The sequence below is a fragment of the Phyllobates terribilis genome, unplaced genomic scaffold (assembly GCF_046119375.1).
Source record: "Phyllobates terribilis strain yellow unplaced genomic scaffold, ASM4611937v1 Scaffold_1__5_contigs__length_1240528914, whole genome shotgun sequence".
In the NCBI taxonomy this organism is placed as follows: Eukaryota; Metazoa; Chordata; class Amphibia; order Anura; family Dendrobatidae; genus Phyllobates; species Phyllobates terribilis.
In genome coordinates this window covers 224,297,347-224,318,015 of record NW_027362761.1, presented here as the reverse complement: position 1 = coordinate 224,318,015, position 20,669 = coordinate 224,297,347, and the positions used below count along the sequence as shown (strand labels likewise).

Below are 20,669 nucleotides of genomic sequence, written 5' to 3'. Positions count from 1 at the left end.
TTATAAGGCATAATTAATACATCCGTTATTTTATCGTACGTAAACAAAACTGACCAATTTTCATAAGTGTTTTGTATCAGATTTTCATCAGTGTTTGCTCTGTGTGCAAAGCTTCTCCTACTAATTACAATGTTAAGGCCATGTTCACACGCTCAGTATTTGGTCAGTATTTTACATCAGTATTTCTAAGCCAAAACCAGGAGTGGGTGATAAATACAGAAGTGGTGACTTGTTTCTATTATACTTTTCCTCTGATTGTCCCACTCCTGGTTTTGGCTTACAAATACTGATGTAAAATACTGACCAAATACTGAACGTGGACTAAAGAGGACAGCGTACAGACTATACAAGGATGTCATCCATGTGCTGTCCGTGATTTTCACAGACCTATAGACCTGTATAAGTGTATTTGCTCTGGGACTCAGATCAAAACTGGACATGTCTCTGTGATTTCTTTAAGGACACACAATCCGCAAAAAAACACAGACATGTGAACAGCACCATAAACTGTAATAGATACATGCACTATCTGTGAAAAACACGGATAGAATATGTACATGAAAAATGGAGGTCTGAATGAGGCCTTAGAGAAAGCACCTGAATGAATCAAGCTGACATTGCATGATGCATAATATGAACTAAAGGGAAGATGTCATTGGTAAAAATGTGTCACCCTCTCCAATCTCCAGGACAATGGGGCCCTGGAATCTCCCATTCATTGCAATGTGACTACATATTCATTGCAAGGAAAGATACAATGTGACATGTGTGCGACACAGAGAACTCAACAATGAAGAATTGTCCAGCTCTGCACAATATTATTTTTCAAACATAGTACATGGATGCAGATGGTTTTATGTGATTGCATCTACAGACACAAAAGTACAGCTTTAAAGGTAATATCCATGATTGGAAAAATATAACTGCTATCTTCCAGGCACAGTGTTGATAAAACTATTGTAATGTAATGGGTGAAATTAATGGTGAAATCCAGTGCAAAAAGCTGCACATGATAAATACTGATTTAGCCAAAGTTATGAGGCCATTAATGTGGCAAAAAGGCTCAGTGTGCACATTGTGTTAAAGGTTTGGAAAGGAGGTAAAAAACTTGCCCATGGGTTTTGTCTGGTATGTCAACTCAACTCTATTAGTTCTATGAGGCAGGACTGCAATACCACACGTGACTTGTGGACAGGTGTGGCGCTGCCCTTGGATGAAAGAATTTATATTTTTCTAAACAATGGACAGCACATTTAAAGGGGTTTTCCCACAAACAAAAGTTAATTTTGATCAATGGCTGTGTCTGACCGTGCTGGGACATGGTCTGATCATACCACAGCTCCTGGGCAGGGGAGGATGTAAAAGAGTATACAGACATTACAGCACAGGATTACAGCTGATTCTTTCTTTGAAGTAAAACATTGTTTAAAAACAGGCAGGGAAATGTTTTACCTCACAGAAAGAATCAGCTGTGATCCCCTGCTGTAATGTCTGTATACTCTTTTGCTTCCTCCCCTGCTGTAATGTCTGTATACTCTTTTGCTTCCTCCCCTGCTGTAATGTCTGTATACTCTTTTGCTTCCTCCCCTGCTGTAATGTCTGTATACTCTTTTGCTTCCTCCCCTGCCCAGGAGCTGTGGTATGATCAGACCATGTTCCGTACACGGTCAGACACAGCCATTGATTAAAATTAATAATAATAATAATAGTTTATTTTTATAGCGCCAACATATTCCGCAGCACTTTACAAATTTTAGGGGGGACTTATACAGACAATACAGAATAAGCATATCTCATATCGAACGGAGTGAGGGCCCTGCTCGCGAGCTTACAGTCTATGAGGAAGTGGGGGAGACACAAAAGGTAAAAAGTACATATATTGTATAATGCAGCCTTGATATACTGAATAGGATAAATAATAATACATGGACTGGTCGCCAGCCAGTATGTGTGCAGTCCTGACAGAGGCTTTTATGTGCATGGGTGGTTTGAACCCGAAGTTGAAGAAGATTTTAATATGGGGGAAAGCTGGGATGGACAGAGTGTGTTTAGGTGATACGCCAGTCTAAAGAAATGTGTTTTTAGGGTTCGCTTGAAACTGTGGGTATTGGGAATTAATCGAACTGTCCTGGGTAGTGCATTCCAGAGAATTGGCGCAGCACGCGAGAAATCTTGGAGACGGGAGTGGGAAGTTCGGATTATGGAGGATTTTAGTTTCAAGTCATTTGCAGAACGGAGGGCACGTGTAGGGTGGTAGACTGAGACAAGGGAGGAGATGTAGGGGGGTACTGAAGCATGGAGCGCTTTGTGGGTAAGCGTGATAAGTTTAAAACGAACTCTATATTGGATGGGCAACCAATGCAATGACTGGCACAGGGAAGAGGCATCTGAGTAGCGGTTGGCGAGGAATATGATCCTGGCTGCTGCGTTCAGGACGGATTGGAGAGGGGAGAGTTTAGTAAGAGGGAGACCGATTAGTAGAGCGTTGCAATAGTCAAGACGAGAATGAATAAGAGCGACAGTAAGAGTTTTTGCCGAGTCAAAGGTGAGAAAAGTCCTGATTCTTGAGATGTTTTTGAGGTGTAGATGACATGAACGAGCGAGTGATTTGATGTGAGGAGTGAAAGAAAGATCTGAATCAAAAATGACCCCAAGACAGCGGGCTTGTAGCTGGGGAGTAATGGTTGAGCCATAAACGGAGATGGCAATATCGGGCACAGGTAGATTAATGGAGGGAGGAAAGACGAGTAGTTCAGTTTTTGACAGATTCAGTTTTAGGTAGAGGGAGGACATAGTGTTAGACACAGCAGAAAGACAATCACTGGTCTTTTGTAGTAATGCAGGGGTGATGTCCGGAGCAGAGGTGTATAATTGGGTGTCATCAGCATAGAGATGGTACTGAAAACCGAATCTACTGATTGCTTGTCCAATAGGAGCAGTGTATAAGGAGAAAAGAAGGGGGCCTAGGACTGATCCTTGAGGAACCCCGACAGTAAGAGGAAGTAGGGAGGAGGAGGAGCCGGCAAAAGACAAACTTTTGTTTGTGGGAAAACCCCCTCAACTTATACTGTAAGGCCTCATTAAGACTTCGGTGATTTTTCACGTACCCAAAAAAATAGTACAAGTGTCATCAGTGTTTTGGATACGAGGTCAGGTTTTGGTCAGTGTGCCAGTTTACCATCAGTGTTACATTACAAAGCTTCTCCTATACATTACAATGTTAATCACAGACAGCACACGGATTGTATACTGTATAAGTTCTATCTGTAAAAACCACGGCATGAAAAATGGACATCTGAATGAGGCCTTATTGTGGATTTTTGCCCTTATGGCACAATGAATAGGGACAACAAGGAAGGAGAGGTGGCATTTTCTAACTATCCTCACAAAGTAGGAGATGGAGAACCAGGATGGTCGGCTGAGGCAGTTGCCACTGTAGGTCTGCATTTAGTTTTGTGTAAAGGCAGACATTCACACCTCTGGCTGCAAATTTCCTACAAAGACCTTGCATAAATAGGTGATGAATGTTCTGGCTGCAGATGGGGCGCGTATGATCAGATGACATCATTACATGAAGGAAATGAAATAAGAATAGTGGTGTTTTTTCATGTCTAATCCAATAGCACATGCATTATTTATCACAGTATTATTCTACCACGCTTTCTATATAAGAGCGTTTCCATTCACGTGAAAGTGTCAATGGAGTAAAACTATTCTTTATGGTTTAAATAGGACAAAAACAGATTAGCGTCATGTGTAGAGTCACGTGTATGCCAGCCGCACTGTATGAATAGTTAATGTATTTCTGCCAGGATTAATATATTAAAAGTCCTTGTTATAAGGTACTTCCCTTCTCTGATATTGTGTATTATATATAATTCATATACGGTATTTCCACAATTCATGCTAATTAGTGAATAAAACACAGGTAAGGATAAGGAGCTTCATGAAAAGTAGTGAAAGGAATAGGAAGAGTAATTGTCAATAGCTACAAAGCAAAAAGCTCTATAAAATGTCGAGTGCAATCTAGTTAGTGAAGGTCACTGCTCCAATTTTTGTGTCTGTTTTGTATATTTCCCTAGAGAGCCTGTAAGATGTCATTAAAGGGGTTGTCAAATGCTTAGGATAAGTCATCAATACCAGATCGATGGGGGTCCAACAATGATCAGCTGTTTGTAGCGCCAGAACAGCACAGAACTGGAGCAGCACAGCTCAGCAATGGCCGTTCTCAGGTAGTACAGCTTAGAATGGCCACAACTCAGTGTACAGAGATGTGGCGTTTCTTTCCGATACACTAGTTACAGGTGCTTCTCACAAAATTAGAATATCATCCAAAAGTTAATTTATTTCAGTTCTTCAATTCAAAAAGTGAAATTCATATATTATATAGAGTCATTACAAACAGAGTGATCTATTTCAAGAATTTATTTCTGTTAATGTTGAAGATTATGGCTTACAGCCAATGAAAACACAAAAGTCATTATCTCAGTAAATTAGAATAATTAACAAAAAACACCTACAAAGGCTTCCTACGCGTTTAAAAAGGTCCCTTAGTTTGTTTTAGTAGGCTCCACAATCATGGGGAAGACTGCTGACTTAACAGATGTCCAGATGGCAGTCATTGACACATTCCACAAGGAGGGTAAGCCACAAAAGGTCATTGCTAAAGAAGCTGGCTTTTCACAGAGTGCTGTATCCAAGCATATTAATGGAGAGTTGAGTGGAAGGAAAAAGGGTGGTAGAAAAAGGTGCACAAGCAACTGCAGCTTTGAAAGGATTAAGAAAAGGCCATTCAAAAATTTGGGGGAGATTCACAAGGAGTGGACTGCTGCTGGAGTCATTGCTTCAACAGCCAACACACACAGACGTATCCAGGACATGAGCTACAAGTGTCGCATTCCTTGTGTCAAGCCACTCATGACCAATAGACAATGCCAGAAGCGTCTTACATGGGCCAAGGAGAAAAGACCTGGACTGTTGCTCAGTGGTTCAAGGTGTTGTTTTCAGATGAAACTAAATTTTGCTTTTCATTTGGAAATCAAGTTCCCAGAGTCTGGAGGAAGAGTAGAGGAAGAGTGGAGAGGCACACAATCCAAGCTGCTTGAGGTCTAGTGTGGTGAAGTTTCCACAATCAGTGATGGTTTGGGGAGCCATGTCATCTGCTGGTATAGGTCCACTGTGTTTTATCAAGACCAAAGTCAGCTCAGCCATTTACCAGTAAGTTTTAGGACACTTCATGCTTCCCTTGGCCGACAAGCTTTTTGGAGATGGAAATTTCATTCTCCAGCAGGACCTGGCACCTGTCCACACTGCCAAAAGTACCAATACCTGGTTTAAAAACAACAGTATCACTGTGCTTGATTAGCCAGCAAACTCGCCTGACCTTAACCCCATAGAGAATCTATGGGGTATTGTCAAGAGGAAGATGAGACACCAGACCCAACAATGCAGACGAGCTGAAGGCTGCTATCAAAGCAACCTGGGCTTCCATAACACCTTAGCAGTGCCACAGGCTGATCGCCTCCATGCCACTCTGGATTGATGCAGTAATCGATGCAAAAGGAGCCCCGACCAAGTATTAAGTTAATTTACTGAACATACATTTCAGTAGGCCAACATTTTGGATTTTAAAAACATTTTTAATGCTGTTGTTATAAAGTATTCTAATTTACTGAGATAATGACTTTTGTGTTTTCATTGGCTGTAAGCCATAATCATCAACATTAACAGAAATAAACACTTGAAATAGATCACTCTGTTTGTAATGACTCTATATAATATACGAGTTTTACTTTTTAGATTGAAGAACTGAAATAAATTAACTTTTTGATGATATTCTAATTTTGTGAGAAGCACCTGTAGATCCAATACTACAAACTTCTGCTAAGTTGTGCTGCCATTTGTTCACCCCCATCAATCTGACATTGATGACTAGTCCTTCGACGTTTTTTAGCTTCTCACCATTTTCATGATTACGGTTTGATGGTTGTGAATAGGAAAATCACATTCAGATGGTGAAAACTGCCCTGATAAAAAATGGAGAAGCACCGCCCATTACAAGGGACACCTCTGATGCATTGCGATGGACCGTGCAGCTGTGCCTATTGCACAGGATCATAGTTGCCTTTGAGCTTCTAGGTGTAAATGATGAATGATCTGGTCCTTTTCACTGACAGCATTCAGACATCTTAAAAGGTTGAAAAATCATAATACCAAGTACACTAGACTGCAATATAACTTTTCACTTTATAACAAAAATTATTTATATCAAATCAGGAATTTATTTTTTGTTTAAAAAATTGGCCAAATACGGTCCCCAAACTACAGTTTAGAGGGCTGCATAGAATCATAGAATGGTAGAGTTGGAAGGGACCTCCTGGGTCATCTGGTCCAACCCCCTGCTCAAAGCAGGATTCACTAGATCATCTCAGACAGATGTCTGTCCAGCCTCTGTTTGAAGACGTCCATTGAAGGGGAACTCACCACCTCTCGTGGCAGCCTGTTCCACTCATTAATCACCCTAACTGTCAAAAAGTTTTTTCTAATATCTAATCTGTGTCTCCTCCCATTTAGTTTCATCCCATTGCTTCTAGTCTTTCCTTGTGCAAATGAGAATAAAGATGATCCTTCTACAATGTGACAGCCCTTGAGATATTTGTAGACAGCTATTAAGTCTCCTCTCAGTCTTCTTTTTTGCAAGCAAAACATTCCCAAATCCTGCAACCGTTCCTCATAGGACATGGTTTGCAGACCAGTCACCATTCTGGTCGCTCTTCTCTGAACTTGCTCCAGTTTGTCTATGTCTTTTTTAAAATGTGGTGCCCAAAACTGTACACAGTATTCCAGATGAGGTCTGACCAAAGAGGAGTAAAGACCGATAATGACTTCACGTGATCTAGACTGTATGCTTCTGTTAATACATCCCAGAATTGTATTTGCCTTTTTTGCTGCTGCATCACACTGTTGACTCATGTTTAGTCTATGATCTATTAGTATACCTAAGTCTTTTTCACATGTACTGTTGCTTAGCTCTATTCCTCCCATTCTGTATATGCTTTTTTCATTTTTATTGCCCAGATGTAGTACTTTGCATTTTTCCCTGTTAAAAACCATTCTGTTGGTTGCTGCCCACTGCTCCAGTTTATTTAGGTCTTTTTGAATCCTCTCTCTCTCTTCTCTAGTATTAGCTATCCCTCCTAGCTTTGTGTCATCAGCAAATTTAATCAGTTTACCCTCAATTCCTTCATCTAAATCATTGATAAAGATGTTGAACAATACAGGTCCCAGGACGGAGCCCTGTGGTACCCCACTTGAGACATTCATCCAGCTGGATGTGAAGCCATTTACAACCACCCTTTGAGTCCGATCACTAAGCCAGTTATGAATCCACCTAACAGTTGCCTGGTCCATTGCATACTTGGTCATTTTTTTAATAAGGATGGTGTGAGATACTTTGTCAAATGCTTTGCTGAAGTCAAGATATACTATATCTACAGCATTTCCCTGATCCACCCAGTCAGTGATTCTGTCATAGAAGGAAATTAAGTTAGTCTGACATGACTTGTTAGTTACAAACCCATGCTGACTCTGGTTAATCACTTCATTCTTATCCATGTACTTACATACATGTTGTTTAATAATTTGTTCAAAGATCTTTCCTGGTATAGAAGTCAGACTCACCGGCCTATAGTTCCCTGGGTCCACCTTCTTCCCCTTTTTGAAGATAGGAACAACATTTGCTCTTCTCCAGTCTTCTGGGACTTCTCCTGTTCTCCAAGAATTTTCAAAGATTATGGAGAGTGGTTCTAAAATTTCTTCTACGATCTCCTTCAGTACTCTGGGGTGTAATTCATCTGGACCTGGAGACTTGAACTCATTTATGTTAGCTAAATATCCCCTCACAATCTTTCTGTTTACAGATAACTTGGATTCCTCTATTCCTTTAAAAGGACAGTGAAGATCAGTTGATGTTACATTTTCTTTCTGAGAGAAAACAGATGCAAAATAGGAATTAAAAAGTTCGGCCTTCTCAACATCCTCTCTTACCATTTCTCCATTTTCATCCTGTAAAAATCCTATAGCATCTTTGACTTTTCTTTTACTTTTGACATACCCCCAAAATCCTTTTTTATTGCTTTTGACATCTCTTGCAAGCCTTAATTCATTGTCAGCTTTAGCTAACCTGATACGTGCCCTGCAGAATCTGCAGACTGCATTATAATCTTCTTTAGATATGCCTCCCTCTTTCCATTTAATAAACATTTCTTTCTTTCTTTTTAGCATGTGTTTAAGTTCTGTGTTCATCCATCCTGGTTTCCTTAAATGCTTCCCATTCTTCCTACTTTTCGGGATTGTTAACGATTGTGCTTTGAGAATCTCATTTTTAAAAATTTCCCATCCTTCCTGGACATTTTTGTCCTTAAGGACATCCAGCCATTGGATCCCTCCTATTCTCTTTCTGAGTCTCTTAAAATCTGCCTTTCTAAAATCTAACCTTGAAGTTTCAGTCTTCACATGTCTTCCTCCTCTAGTTATCCAAAATTCTATAATAGCATGATCGCTGCCTCCTAGGGTCCCAGCAACCTTTACCTCCTCAATCATTTCCTCCCTGTTTATAAGGATTAGATCCAAAGTAGCAGATCCCCTTGTTTTCTCCCCTACCTTTTGGAAGATAAAGTTGTCAGCAAGAGAGGATAAGAATTTGCTTGACCTGTTAGTTTTACTTGAGAGAGATTCCCAACAAATGTCTGGATAGTTGAAATCTCCCATGACCACTACGTCATATTTTTTGGAGAACTTGGTCATTTGATACATAAAGAGTTCATCCATATCTTCAGCTTGCCCAGGTGGCCTGTAGTAAATGCCTACAATGGTGTCCTTTCCGTTGTTCTCTCCTTGTATTCTTACCCAAACAGTTTCCACAGAACTCCCAGTCTCTGAAGCTTCAATCTCTGTGCAGATATACGCTTTTCTAACATACAATGCAACACCTCCTCCTCGTTTATCAAGTCTGTTTCTTGCAAATAAGTTGTATCCTTTTAGCCTTTTATTCCAATCATGTGTATCGTCCCACCAAGTTTCAGTGATTCCAATGACATCATATTCCTTTTCCTGCATTAGTAGTTCCAATTCTCCTTGTTTGTTGCCCATGCTTTGTGCATTTGTATAAAAACATTTTAGTTTGTGATTGGTTTCTCTTCCTCCCATATTTTTATTATTTAAATTGTTTTGTCTTTGTTCTTCCTTTCCACTTCCAGTAGCAGAGATCTCAATAGTATTTGTCAGCTGTATGGCTTTTTCTGGCCTTTTGCTTCCCTTCCCACATTGTTCTAGTTTAAAGCTCTTCTGATGAGTGTAGCAAGGCGACTTCCAAATACATGTTTTCCAGTCTTCGTAAGGTGCACCCCATCTCTAGCAAGTAGTCCATCGTATAGGTAATTCATTCCGTGATCCAGAAATCCAAATCCTTGTTGACGGCACCATCGACGTAGCCAGTTGTTCACCTGTAGAATCTTATTCCACCTCATTGTTCCATGGCCATCCACTGGGAGGATGGATGAGAAGACCACCTGCGCTCCCAATTCTTTCACTTTCTTGCCTAAGTCTTCAAAGTCACTGCAGATGGTTTCCAGGTCCTTTCTTGCGGTGTCATTTGTCCCCACATGTATTAGCAGGAATGGGTAGTGATCTGTAGGTCTGAAGAGTCTTGATATCCTGTCAGACACATCTTTAATTTTTGCTCCTGGAAGACAGCACATTTCTCTTGAGGTTATGTCTGGTCTGCAGATAGCGGCCTCTGTTCCTCTTAACAGGGAATCCCCCATGACCACCACTCTCCGTTTTTTCTTCACAACATTCTTCTTTCTTCATCCAGGAGGATTCTGAGGGCTTACAAGGTTATTCATTGCTGGCAAAGTCTTATTTTGCTGTATTTCTTCATGGTTCTCCTGCGTGAGAGCCTGGTACTGGTTCCTGAGCAGTATGGGTGCTGACTGCCTCTCGATCCTCCTGCTTCTGTGGGTCACATGCTTCCATTCCTCTGTTTCGTCAGGTGCAGTTCGAATTTCTCCTCTTTCTGAATCATGAAGAGATAATTCTGCTCTGTCTAAGAACTCTTCACCTTCCTTAATGATTTTCAAGGTAGTTAACCTCTCTTCTAGATTTCGCAACTTTTCCTCCAACAGGGACACAAGCTTGCATTTCTGGCATGTGAAGTTTGGCTTTTTCCACTGGCAAGTCTGTGAACATGTAGCAGGATATGCAGCTCACCAAATGGCTCCTGGACTCTTCCATGTTCTTATTGTTAATGTTCTGAAAACAGTGAAAAAAGCTTAAAAAAAAAGCTTCAAAATGCACGCGCCGGTAGGCGCACGGTTTACCGAAACCGAAACACTACCGCTCCAACAAACTGTATAGTGCTGGCTTCCAGGTACTGGAAATCAGCTCTTCAAAAAATAGTACCCATGAGCAGCCATAAACATCGTGACGGAGTGGTGATGTTCTGCTCCGTACAGCGTTTACATTCGGCCGCTGCCAGAGCTGGTGGCAGCTGATTGATGGCACTCCTGGGTGTCACACATCCACCGATCTGACATTGATGACCTACACTAAGGAGAGGTAATCAATATAAGGGCTCATTTCCATGTCCGATTTTCATGCACGAGTTCTATCCGAGTTTTTCACAGATAACACTCGTACATGTGGTAGTCCATGGGCCATTCACATGGGATTTTTCGATCTGTGGAAAATCGCGGAGACATTTCCGAATTTTGATCTGATTGTTGGATCAAAATCGGCAATGCACGTCAATGTGTCTGTGAAATAATTGGACCACACACGAATGGCATCCGAGAGTGGTCCAATTTTCACGGACTGTCAGAATGAATGAAGAATGAAGAAGGTAGAGAAACTTTCTCTTTTAAATTTCGACATATGAGAAAAATGGTTTGACACTCGGACCACACTCTGATCAAACTCTGATCCGTTGTTCTTGTACGTGGAAAAATCAGACTTTTGAATGAGCCCTAATAAGAGCGGAGAACCCTGTTAGTCTCTTTGAGGACACCTTTGAGATCTCCATATTTTAAAATACAACTCATCAACCAAATTGCCCCATTGAATATCATCATCAATCAAAGCCATACCACACAATTACAATATACTGTACCACACGCCGCACAGTTACCATGCAGTAATTCAGAATGAATAACTAGATGTGTGTCCCAGAACCTAATATTCTGTGCCTTTTAAAGTATCTGGAGCACCCGTGTAATGATATGTAGAGGTAAAGTATTACCAATTCATAGTACAGTACAGATGGTTTCAGCATGACCGTCTTGTTTGAAGTAAACAACTCAACCACTGTTTGTCAGAGATAAACTTAATTACATATCATGAACTCTTATTTCTCATTTCCCTGATGACAGCTCATAAAAAACTCAGTGAGATCTATATCCGCCGTACGTCTGGGAAACAACTGTTGTTGAGCACATAGTATTTTTTTATCTTCTTATTTCACAACTTTTCTGATTATAAGTGGGCTGACACGACGGTTATAATGTTCATAGCCACAAGTGATTTATATAGATAGCTATAGAGATATTGTGTGTAACATGTAATTGCGATTATCAGAGTTTTGGAATATTCAAAGGGAATCTCTCAACAAAAACAAACAGTATTTACCTGCAGCTATAATGGTAATTGGCAGGCAAATATCATTATATACCTGTGCAGGTGTCCAATTGAAAAAGAGGCTACAGGAAGAAAATGAAGTTATATTCTCCCTGCAGCCGCTCACTTCCAGTCATCAGGGCGGTGTAGGGAACTTTTACAGTCACCGCTCGCTACACAGTAAGGGCACTATAATCACCCCCCCCCCCCCCCCCCCCCGCTCCTTGACTGACCTCGAGTGGCTGCAGGGAGAATATAATTTAATATAATTTTTTTTCCCTGTAGCGGTTTTTCCAATTAGACAAACATGTTTAAAATGGTTTTTAATCTGCAGATTACACTACGTCTGCAGGTAAATACCTATAATTTATATAAAGCAATTACATTTTACATTACTTACCGAGACTTAACTTCATTACATCACATTTCAACATTTTAATTTCAGTTGCCATTTCTTCGATGCCTCCAAGCAAGTAGATGTCCTGTCAATGGAACCAAACAAAAAAGAACATAATGTCATATGAAAGTATGAATTCAATTACTGCTTCAGTACTGTGCCCCCTTCACAGTTTTGCCTCTGTACAGCATTGTTCCCAGTCATCTTCCCAGTTTGGGTGACTGGTAGTGCCATTGTACATGGAAAAATTGAAGGAAGTACAGCGCTGAAGGTGCATTTAGGTGGGGATGCCAGACATTGTTCGATTGGGGTGCCAAAGGCCCACCAGTAACCAATGCCAGGGGCCCATTTTTCAACTACATGCGAATGTGACATTATCCTCAATCACAAATTTATATACAGTAACAATGATAATGGAAGATTGCTAAATGAATAAGATGCTGCCTTTGTCTGTACATAGTGACTCAAGTGTATTGTGCCAATTACTTCTTATATAAGAGGGTGGTGGCCCACTCTTGCACAGGGGTCAACCGGAGGATTCTCCTGTTCTCCTGTGGGCCAGTCCAAGCCTGATGCCAGAAGTTGGATGGCCCTAGCAATATGCCATCACATAAAGAAAATGCCCTTTTAATAGAAGGCAAGTGGTTGGTTGGAAGGGAAATGTAGAGAACAAATGGGTTACTACTACACTTACAGCTGCAATATTCGCTGGCATGCTGGCTGTGTAGACGCGATCGTGTACAGACAAACAGGAAGCCTATGGCTACATCTTTTGGAAGCAACAGTATATACACTGCAGAAAGCTCCACTGATCTATGCATTGATGGACGCTGGGTAAGATGTGGTGGGGTGAGGAATTCTTTCATTATTCAAGATATAATGAAATACATATTTCTTTTTCAGAAATAAGACGTGACAAGACAAGACATCACACTGAATGGACGACTTGAGAAGTCAGTTTGTTTGGAAATCATTATTAGGCTATGTGCCCACGATGCAGAAATGCTCCGGATTTTTTCCTGAGCGTTTCTGCATCTCCCCTGGCAGAAAAAACGCATGCGGATTGTACATGTGGATTGTACATGCGGATTGTACATGCGTTTTCCTGCCAGGGACATGCGGATGTGAAGCGTTCTTCACATGCATTTCCGCATGTGGGTTGACAAGCGCTTTCCAGGCGATTTTAGCATCACTTGGAAAGTGCTTGTCAACTTTGCATGGATTTATATAGTGTGATCTTAAGAATGGTAAAAAATAAAAAAATAAAAACATACTTACCTTCCGATGGCCCCCGCAGTCTTGCTTCGCTCGGTCCTGGCTGCCGGCAGATCGCGGTACACTGAAGGACCTGCCGACGTCAGCATCGCGTGACCCATCACATGACTATGACGTCAGCGCAGGTCCTTCAGTCCACCGCGATCTGCCGGCATGAGAGGACGAGCGCAGCGGGGGCCATCAGAAGGTAAATATAACATTTATTTTTTATTTATTTTTTTTTTCACAGGTTCTATGGTACCCGGGTCCAGAGGAGAGTCTCCTCTCCTCCACACCCGGGTACCATCCACACATTGGAACGCATGGAATGCGCATCTACATACACAGTGATGCGTAATCCATGCGTTCCAATGCAAGTCAATGGCGGCGAAAACGCAGCACTTCCGCAAAATAATTGGTAGTGCTGCGTTTTTTTCCACAATGATAATCCGCAGCGGAAATTTCCGCAGCATGTGCACAGCACATGTGGATTATCATTGGGGAACATGGCAGGCCTTCTACCAAGCGGTTTTTAAGCGTTTCTGCAGCGTTTTTGCCGCTGTGGAAACGCTTAAAAAACGCATCGTGGGCACACAGCCTTATACTCATTGATTAAAGGGGTTTTCCCATGAACAAAAGATCATTTTAATCAATACATCTTGGAATAATAATAATTTCCACAATTGGATGTGTTTAAATAAAATGTTCCTGTAATGAGATAATCTTATAAATGTGCCCCTGCTGTGTAATTGCTGTGTCTGACTGTTCAGGAACATGGTCTGATCATACTCAGTGGCGTACCACCATTGGCGGCAAACCACGCCACTGCTATGGGGCCCGTGACTGCGGGGGGCCCGTGAGCCGAGGGGCCCCAAGAAGCGGGGGGACCCAAGCAGCATGGGGACGAGTTGTATAGGTGAGTATTGGTGGATAGTGGTGGGGGGAGGGAGGTTGCGGCGGAGCGGAGAACACACAATAGCAGCTGAAGAAGCTATCACGTGTGCCCACTGCTAAAGGGACATGAATATTCCCTCTTCTCCACTCCCATGGGCGTGGAGAAGAGGGAATATTCATTCTCTTTAGTAGTGGGCACGGAGGAGCGCTGAGTCGCAGCTACTGCTGACAGTGCCTGCTACTAAAGAGAATGCATATTCACGCTTCTCATAGTCCTGGCGTGGAGAGGAGTGAATATGCCGGCAGCAGCTCACCTCGGGATCTGAGAATGCGCGTTGCTCAGATGCCGACATGAGCTGCAGCAGACAGGACGCAGCGCTGGAGGAGAGTTGAGGAAGGAAGGTGAGTATTAGTGTTTATTTTTTTTTTGTGTGTGCAGTGATTGGGGGATGAGGGGGCCATATATACCAGGATTGGGGTTTTGGGGGGGCCACACATACCAAGATTGGGGGATTGAGGGGGCCACGCATACCAGGATTGGGGGATTGAGGAGGCCACGCATACCAGGATTGGGGGATTGAGGAGGCCAAGCATACCAGGATTGGGGGATTGAGGAAGCCACACATACCAGTATTGGGGGATTGAGGAGGCCACACATACCAGGATTGGGGGATTGAGGAGGCCACACATACCAGGATTGGGGGATTGAGGAGGCCACACATACCAGGATTGGGGGATTGAGGAGACCCCACATACCAGGATTGGGGGATTGAGGAGGCCACACATACCAGGATTGAGGGATTGAGGAGGCCACACATACCAGGATTGGGGGATTGAGGAGGCCACACATACCAGGATTGGGGGATTGAGGAGGCCACACATACCAGGATTGGGGGATGGAGGAGGCCACACATAACAGAATTGGGGGATGAGGGGTGCCATACGTACCAGGATTGGGGCATGAGGGGTGCCATACGTACCAGGATTGGGAAATTTACTATTAGCTTCTGCATTTCCCACCCTAGGCTTACACTCGAGTCAATACGTTTTTCCAGTTTTTTTGTAGTTAGACAGCGACATTGTGAAATCTAAAACGTAACTTTTAATACGATTTGAATCTATCCTATCAAGTTTCTTGATCTCCTTACTGCAGGGTTGATCAATAAACCTAATTTTTTATACACAGGGGCTGTCTCTGGGCTATATTTCTGTTAATTGTCAGGTTGGCCCAGCGACTCGCTCCAAGTTACGTTGAGTGGCATATTTTATATATCGTATTAAAAGTTACGTTTTAGATTTCACAATTTCGCTGTCTAACTATCTTTAACATTGTGATTTTATTTTTTGAGTGGTGGTCCAGCACCCCCACCTAATTGCTAATTACCAGTTTTTTGCAGTAAAATTAGGGGCCTCGGCTTATACTCGGGTCGGCTTATTTAAAATATACGGTATTTTAAAAATCAGTGAGTACATGGTGCCCATAATACTGCAGGACTGTGGGGTGCATTAAACTATACGGGGGCTGCATTTTACCCTATGGGGTGTGTAATATACTGTATGGAGGACTGTGGGGAGCGAATTATATTCTATGGAGGACCATGGGAAGTTCATTATACTATATGGAGGATTATGGGGGGCGCATTATATTATATGGAGGATTATGGGGGCGCATTATACTATATAGAGGATTATCAGTGGCGTATTATACTATATGGAAGGCTATATGAGGGGCGCATTATAATATTTTGAGGGCAATGTGGGGGGCCATTATACTGTTTGGAAGGCTCGTGCAGGCCATTATACTGTATGTAAGCCCATTATAGTGTATGGAGGGATCTGTGGGGGTCACAGTTGGGGGATCATACTGTGTTGGTGTCACCATACTTTGCCTTGGGAGTTGAAGTGGGGTACCGTAGGGTCATTATACTGTGCATGTGGAGGCTAATGTGGAGGAATGCACCATGGGGGTATCATACTGTGTTTGGGGGGCACTTTTGTTGGCATCATAATTTATGGGGAAATGAAAGAGGGATCTAGGACTTTAGCAGGAGGAAAATTACTATGTAAAGGATGGAAAGTTGTGAGATCTGCTCTTCTGTGACACAGACAAATATTTATTTATTTGGGGGGGGGAGGCCCAATTAGAGCTTCTGCTATGGGGCCCCATGATTTCTATGTATGCCCCTGATCATACCACATCTCCTGGTCTTGGGGGAGAGAAAAAAAGTATACAGACATTGTAGGAGGGGATCACAGCTGATTCTTTCTTTGAAGAAAAACATTGGTTAAAAACAAAAAGAATCAGCTGTGATCCTCTTTTGTAATATCTGTATTCTCTTTTGCTTCCTCCCCTGTCCAGGAGCTGTGGTATGAACAGACCGTGTTCCGTACACGGTCAGACACAGCCATTACACAGTACAGAGCAGGGGAACATTTATAAGATTATCTGAGCACAGGAACATTTTATTTAAACACATCCAATTGTGGAACTTACTATTATTAAAAGATCTATTGATTAGAATGAACTTTTGTTTGTGGGAAAACCTCTTTAAGCCTGCACTCACACTTCTGTGTCAAGTGTTGGTGGAATGTCTGATTTGTCTTATCCTCAAAATTGGATCTGGATAGGATATGTTCTGAGATACATGGATCTAACTCTCGGATCCATCATTTTCATGATTAAGTGGGTCCGTGTCCCATCCAATACAAAATCAGGCAGCAACTGGACATTTCACACGGATGTGTGAATGCAGCCTCAATAAGAGATTAATCGTAAACTACAATGCCATGAAAGAACTACTAAAGCTAACCATATGAGTAATTGTGACCAGAGTAATATGTACTGCTAGAAAGACACAAAGTATAATCTCCTGGAGGGGCTGTTCATTTTCACAACCAAGGCTTCTATTGTACAATGAACTGAAAATTAAAAATCAAATTGTAATTTTTTTTTAAAGTAAAAATCTGTTATTTTAATTCTGCAGACCTACAGTATGTGGTAACAGACTGCAAATAAATCCAGGGTGGTCTGATAACTACAGTCATACTGCTGTATCATCTGTCCCCTACATCTAACTAAAATACATGTGGTAGATTAGTAAGAACTAAGGAGTCTTCAGTGGTTTTTACCTTTTAATGAGTAACTGAAAAGATGGTAATAAATAGCAAGCTATAGAGACTACCCAGGCCTCTTCATCAGGCATGGAATAACACAAAATATGAAGAGTCATGTATTTATACACAACAGGGCAAAAGAATAATGCAATAGATGAGACAAGTGACGTGAAGCAGAACTATCAGTATGGTAAGGGGAGTAAATATTGGAGCAGTTCATAGATAAGGCGTGTGAAAGTTTTACTGTCCTCTAAATGAGGTCGGGTCCAGGGTTGTGATGACAATCTTTGACACACTCAGTGCAGGAATGAATGTGTTCCATGTATTTATGTCTTTCTACATTAACTAAGGAATGTGCTCCTCAGACCATTTGAGGGCATCATAACCCTGGACCAGACCTCAATCACAGGACAATAAAACTTTAACACTCCTTTAATGAACTACTCCAATATATACTGCCAAAACTGATTCTCCATTTCCTATATTGATAGTTCTGCTTCACATCACTTGTCTTGTATTAGTAACTGCATAAATCTGTGTCCTGTTGTGTTTAAATATGTGAATCTTCAGATTTTGTGTTATACTACGCCTGATGAAGAGACCTGAGTAGACCTGAAGACTTGCTATTTATTACCACGCTTTCCGTTAGCCATTAAAGCAACACTCTGGTGTTTTTTTTTATTGCACCACTGGAGTGGGGCTTTAAATATAAGTCCCCTGTCCCCTATCTGATACTCACCTGCCGCCTTCATCGGTTTCCAGCATCACTCCGGTTTGTCTTTGGCAAAAAGTGATCTGCTTCCAGCTCCAGTGTTTCATGGAGCTGCGTGGAGGTCACTTTTCAATACAAGTCTATGAGAGCCTCGTTCTGGCTCTCAGACTTGTATTGAGAGTGTGTGACGTAGCTTCTGACTTCCAGACAGTCGGAAGCTGCTGTCACAAGATGGCGCGGGGGGACTGGAGATGCACCGAAAAAGATATGAAGACACTGGAGGGTGAGTATATGACCGGGGGCTTAGATTTAAAGCGCCACTCCAGCACTGAAAAAAAAGAAAAAACGCTGGAGTGGTTCTTTAAATGGTATTATGACTGCATAGAGATACAGTGGGTGCGGAAAATACTCAGACCCCTTTAAATTTTTCACTCTTTGTTTCACTGCCGCCATTTGGTAAATTCTAAAAAGTTCATTTTTTTTCTCGCTAAAGTACACTCTGCACCCCATCTTGACTGAAAAAAAACAGAAATGTAGAAATTTTTGCAAATTTATTAAAAGAGAAAAACTGAAATATCACATAGTCAAAAGTATTCAGACCCTTTGCTCACACACTCATATTTAAGTCACATGCTGTCCATTTCCTTGTGATCCTACTTGAGATGGTTCTACTCGTTCATTGGAGTCCAGCTGTGTTTAATTAAACTGATAGGACTTGATTTGGAAAGGCACACAACTGTCTATATAATACCTCGCAGCTCACAGTGCATGTCAGACTAAATGAGAATCATGAGCTCAAAGGAACTGCCCAAAGAGCTCAGAGACAGAATTGTGGCAAGGCACAGATCTGGCCAAGGTTGTAAAAAAATGTCTGCATTACTCAAGGTTCCTAAGAGCACAGTGGCCTCCATAATCCTTAACTGGAAGAAGTTTGGGACCACCAGAAGTCTTCCTAGACCTGGCCGTCCAGCCAAACTGAGCAATCGTGGGAGAAGAGCCTTGGTGAGAGAGGTAAAGAAGAACCCCAAGATCACTGTGGCTGAGCTCCAGAGATGCAGCAGGGAAATGGGAGAAAGTTCCACAAAGTCAACTATCACTGCAGCCCTCCACCAGTCGAGCCTTTATGGCAGAGTGGCCCGATGGAAGGCTCTCCTCAGTGCAAGGCATATAAAAGCCCACATAGAGTTTGCTCAAAAACACATGAAGGACTCCCAGACTATGAGAAATAAGATTCTCTGGTCTGATGAGACAAAGATAGAACTTTTTGTTGATAATTCTAAGCGGTATGTGTGGAGAAAACCAGGCACTGCTCATCACCTGCCCAATACAATCCCAACAGTGAAACATGGTGGTGGCAGCATCATGCTATGGGGGTGTTTTTCAGATGCAGTGACTGGACAACTGGTTGCAATTGAAGGAAACATTAATGCGGCCAAGTACAGAGATATCCTGGATGAAAACCTCTTCCACAGTGCTCTGGACCTCAGACTTGGCCGAAGGTTCACCTTCCAACAAGACAATGACCCTAAGCATACAGCTAAAATAACAAAGGAGTGGCTTCAGAACAACACTGTGACCATTATTGACTGGCCCAGAGAGACCTGACCTGAACCCAATTGAGCATCTCTGGAGAGACCTGAAAATGGCTGTCCACCAATGTTCACCATCCAACCTGACGGAACTGGAGAGGATCTGCAAGGAAGAATGGCAGAGGATCCCCAAATCCAGGTGTGAAGAACTTGTTGCATCATTCCCAAGAAGACTCATGGCTGTACTAGCTCAAAAAGGTGCTTCTACTCAATACTGAGCAAAGGGTCTGAATACTTATGACCATATGATATTTCAGTTTTTCTTTTTTAATAAATTTGCAAAAATGTCTACATTTCTGTTTTTTTGTCAGTCAAGATGGGGTGCAGAGTGTACTTTAATGAGAAAAATGAACTTTTTAGAATTTATCAAATGGCTGCAATGAAACAAAGAGTGAAAAATGTAAAGGGGTCTGAATACTTTCCGTACCCACTGTACATAGGTCTGAAACAAAGCTATAGACACAGCTAAAAAATTAGGTTGCAAAGGTGAACATTCTCTTTATTCATATTCACAGTTATACAGTATCTATACACAGCGCTGAGAGTGAGGGTCATCTTTGGTACTCTTGCATTAATCCATATTTGACTTGAAACAAGGCTAAATGGATATTATTGTATTGTACCGGCATTAGTATAAAGTCATGTTTTGGTTTAGATTTGGTGATTTGTTAAGGACCTTCTACTCTGTATTACTGTGCCATGTTGTATTGGATAGTACCTTATCATGATGAGCTGTAAACGTGTGGAATTTCCTTCCAGCTGGGCTCTCTCCTTTGATCTCGCAACACTGCCATAACAAAGTAGCTAAGGAAAAATGGAACTATAAAATAGCAATATTATTATACACATTCATGGCTATAACAGTTCTACTACAGACAAAATAGGCTTATGCCAGGGTGGAAGAGGTCAGGACAATGCTATAGAGGAGGCATTGTTTTTGGGAACTCAGATTTTGAGTGTTGATCGAAAACACTGGCTCATTTCACTACTGCGGTATAAGTAGATTTTGAGGTTAGAACATTTAAAGGAGTTTCCTGGG

General features: G+C 41.8%; 1 protein-coding gene across 3 annotated transcripts in view; it reads right to left on the bottom strand.

Annotated features, from left to right (window-relative positions):
- LOC141166450 (kelch domain-containing protein 3-like) overlaps positions 1-20,669 on the bottom strand; it is a 103,294-nt gene that overhangs the window by 38,782 nt on the left and 43,843 nt on the right. For all 3 annotated transcript variants that reach the window (XM_073653141.1, XM_073653132.1, XM_073653150.1), the window contains 2 exons: positions 20,349-20,434; positions 12,071-12,152 (listed from right to left, as the gene is read on the bottom strand). In XM_073653141.1, coding sequence (XP_073509242.1) covers positions 12,071-12,152; positions 20,349-20,434 — 168 coding nt within the window. The remainder of the gene's footprint in view (positions 1-12,070; positions 12,153-20,348; positions 20,435-20,669) is intronic.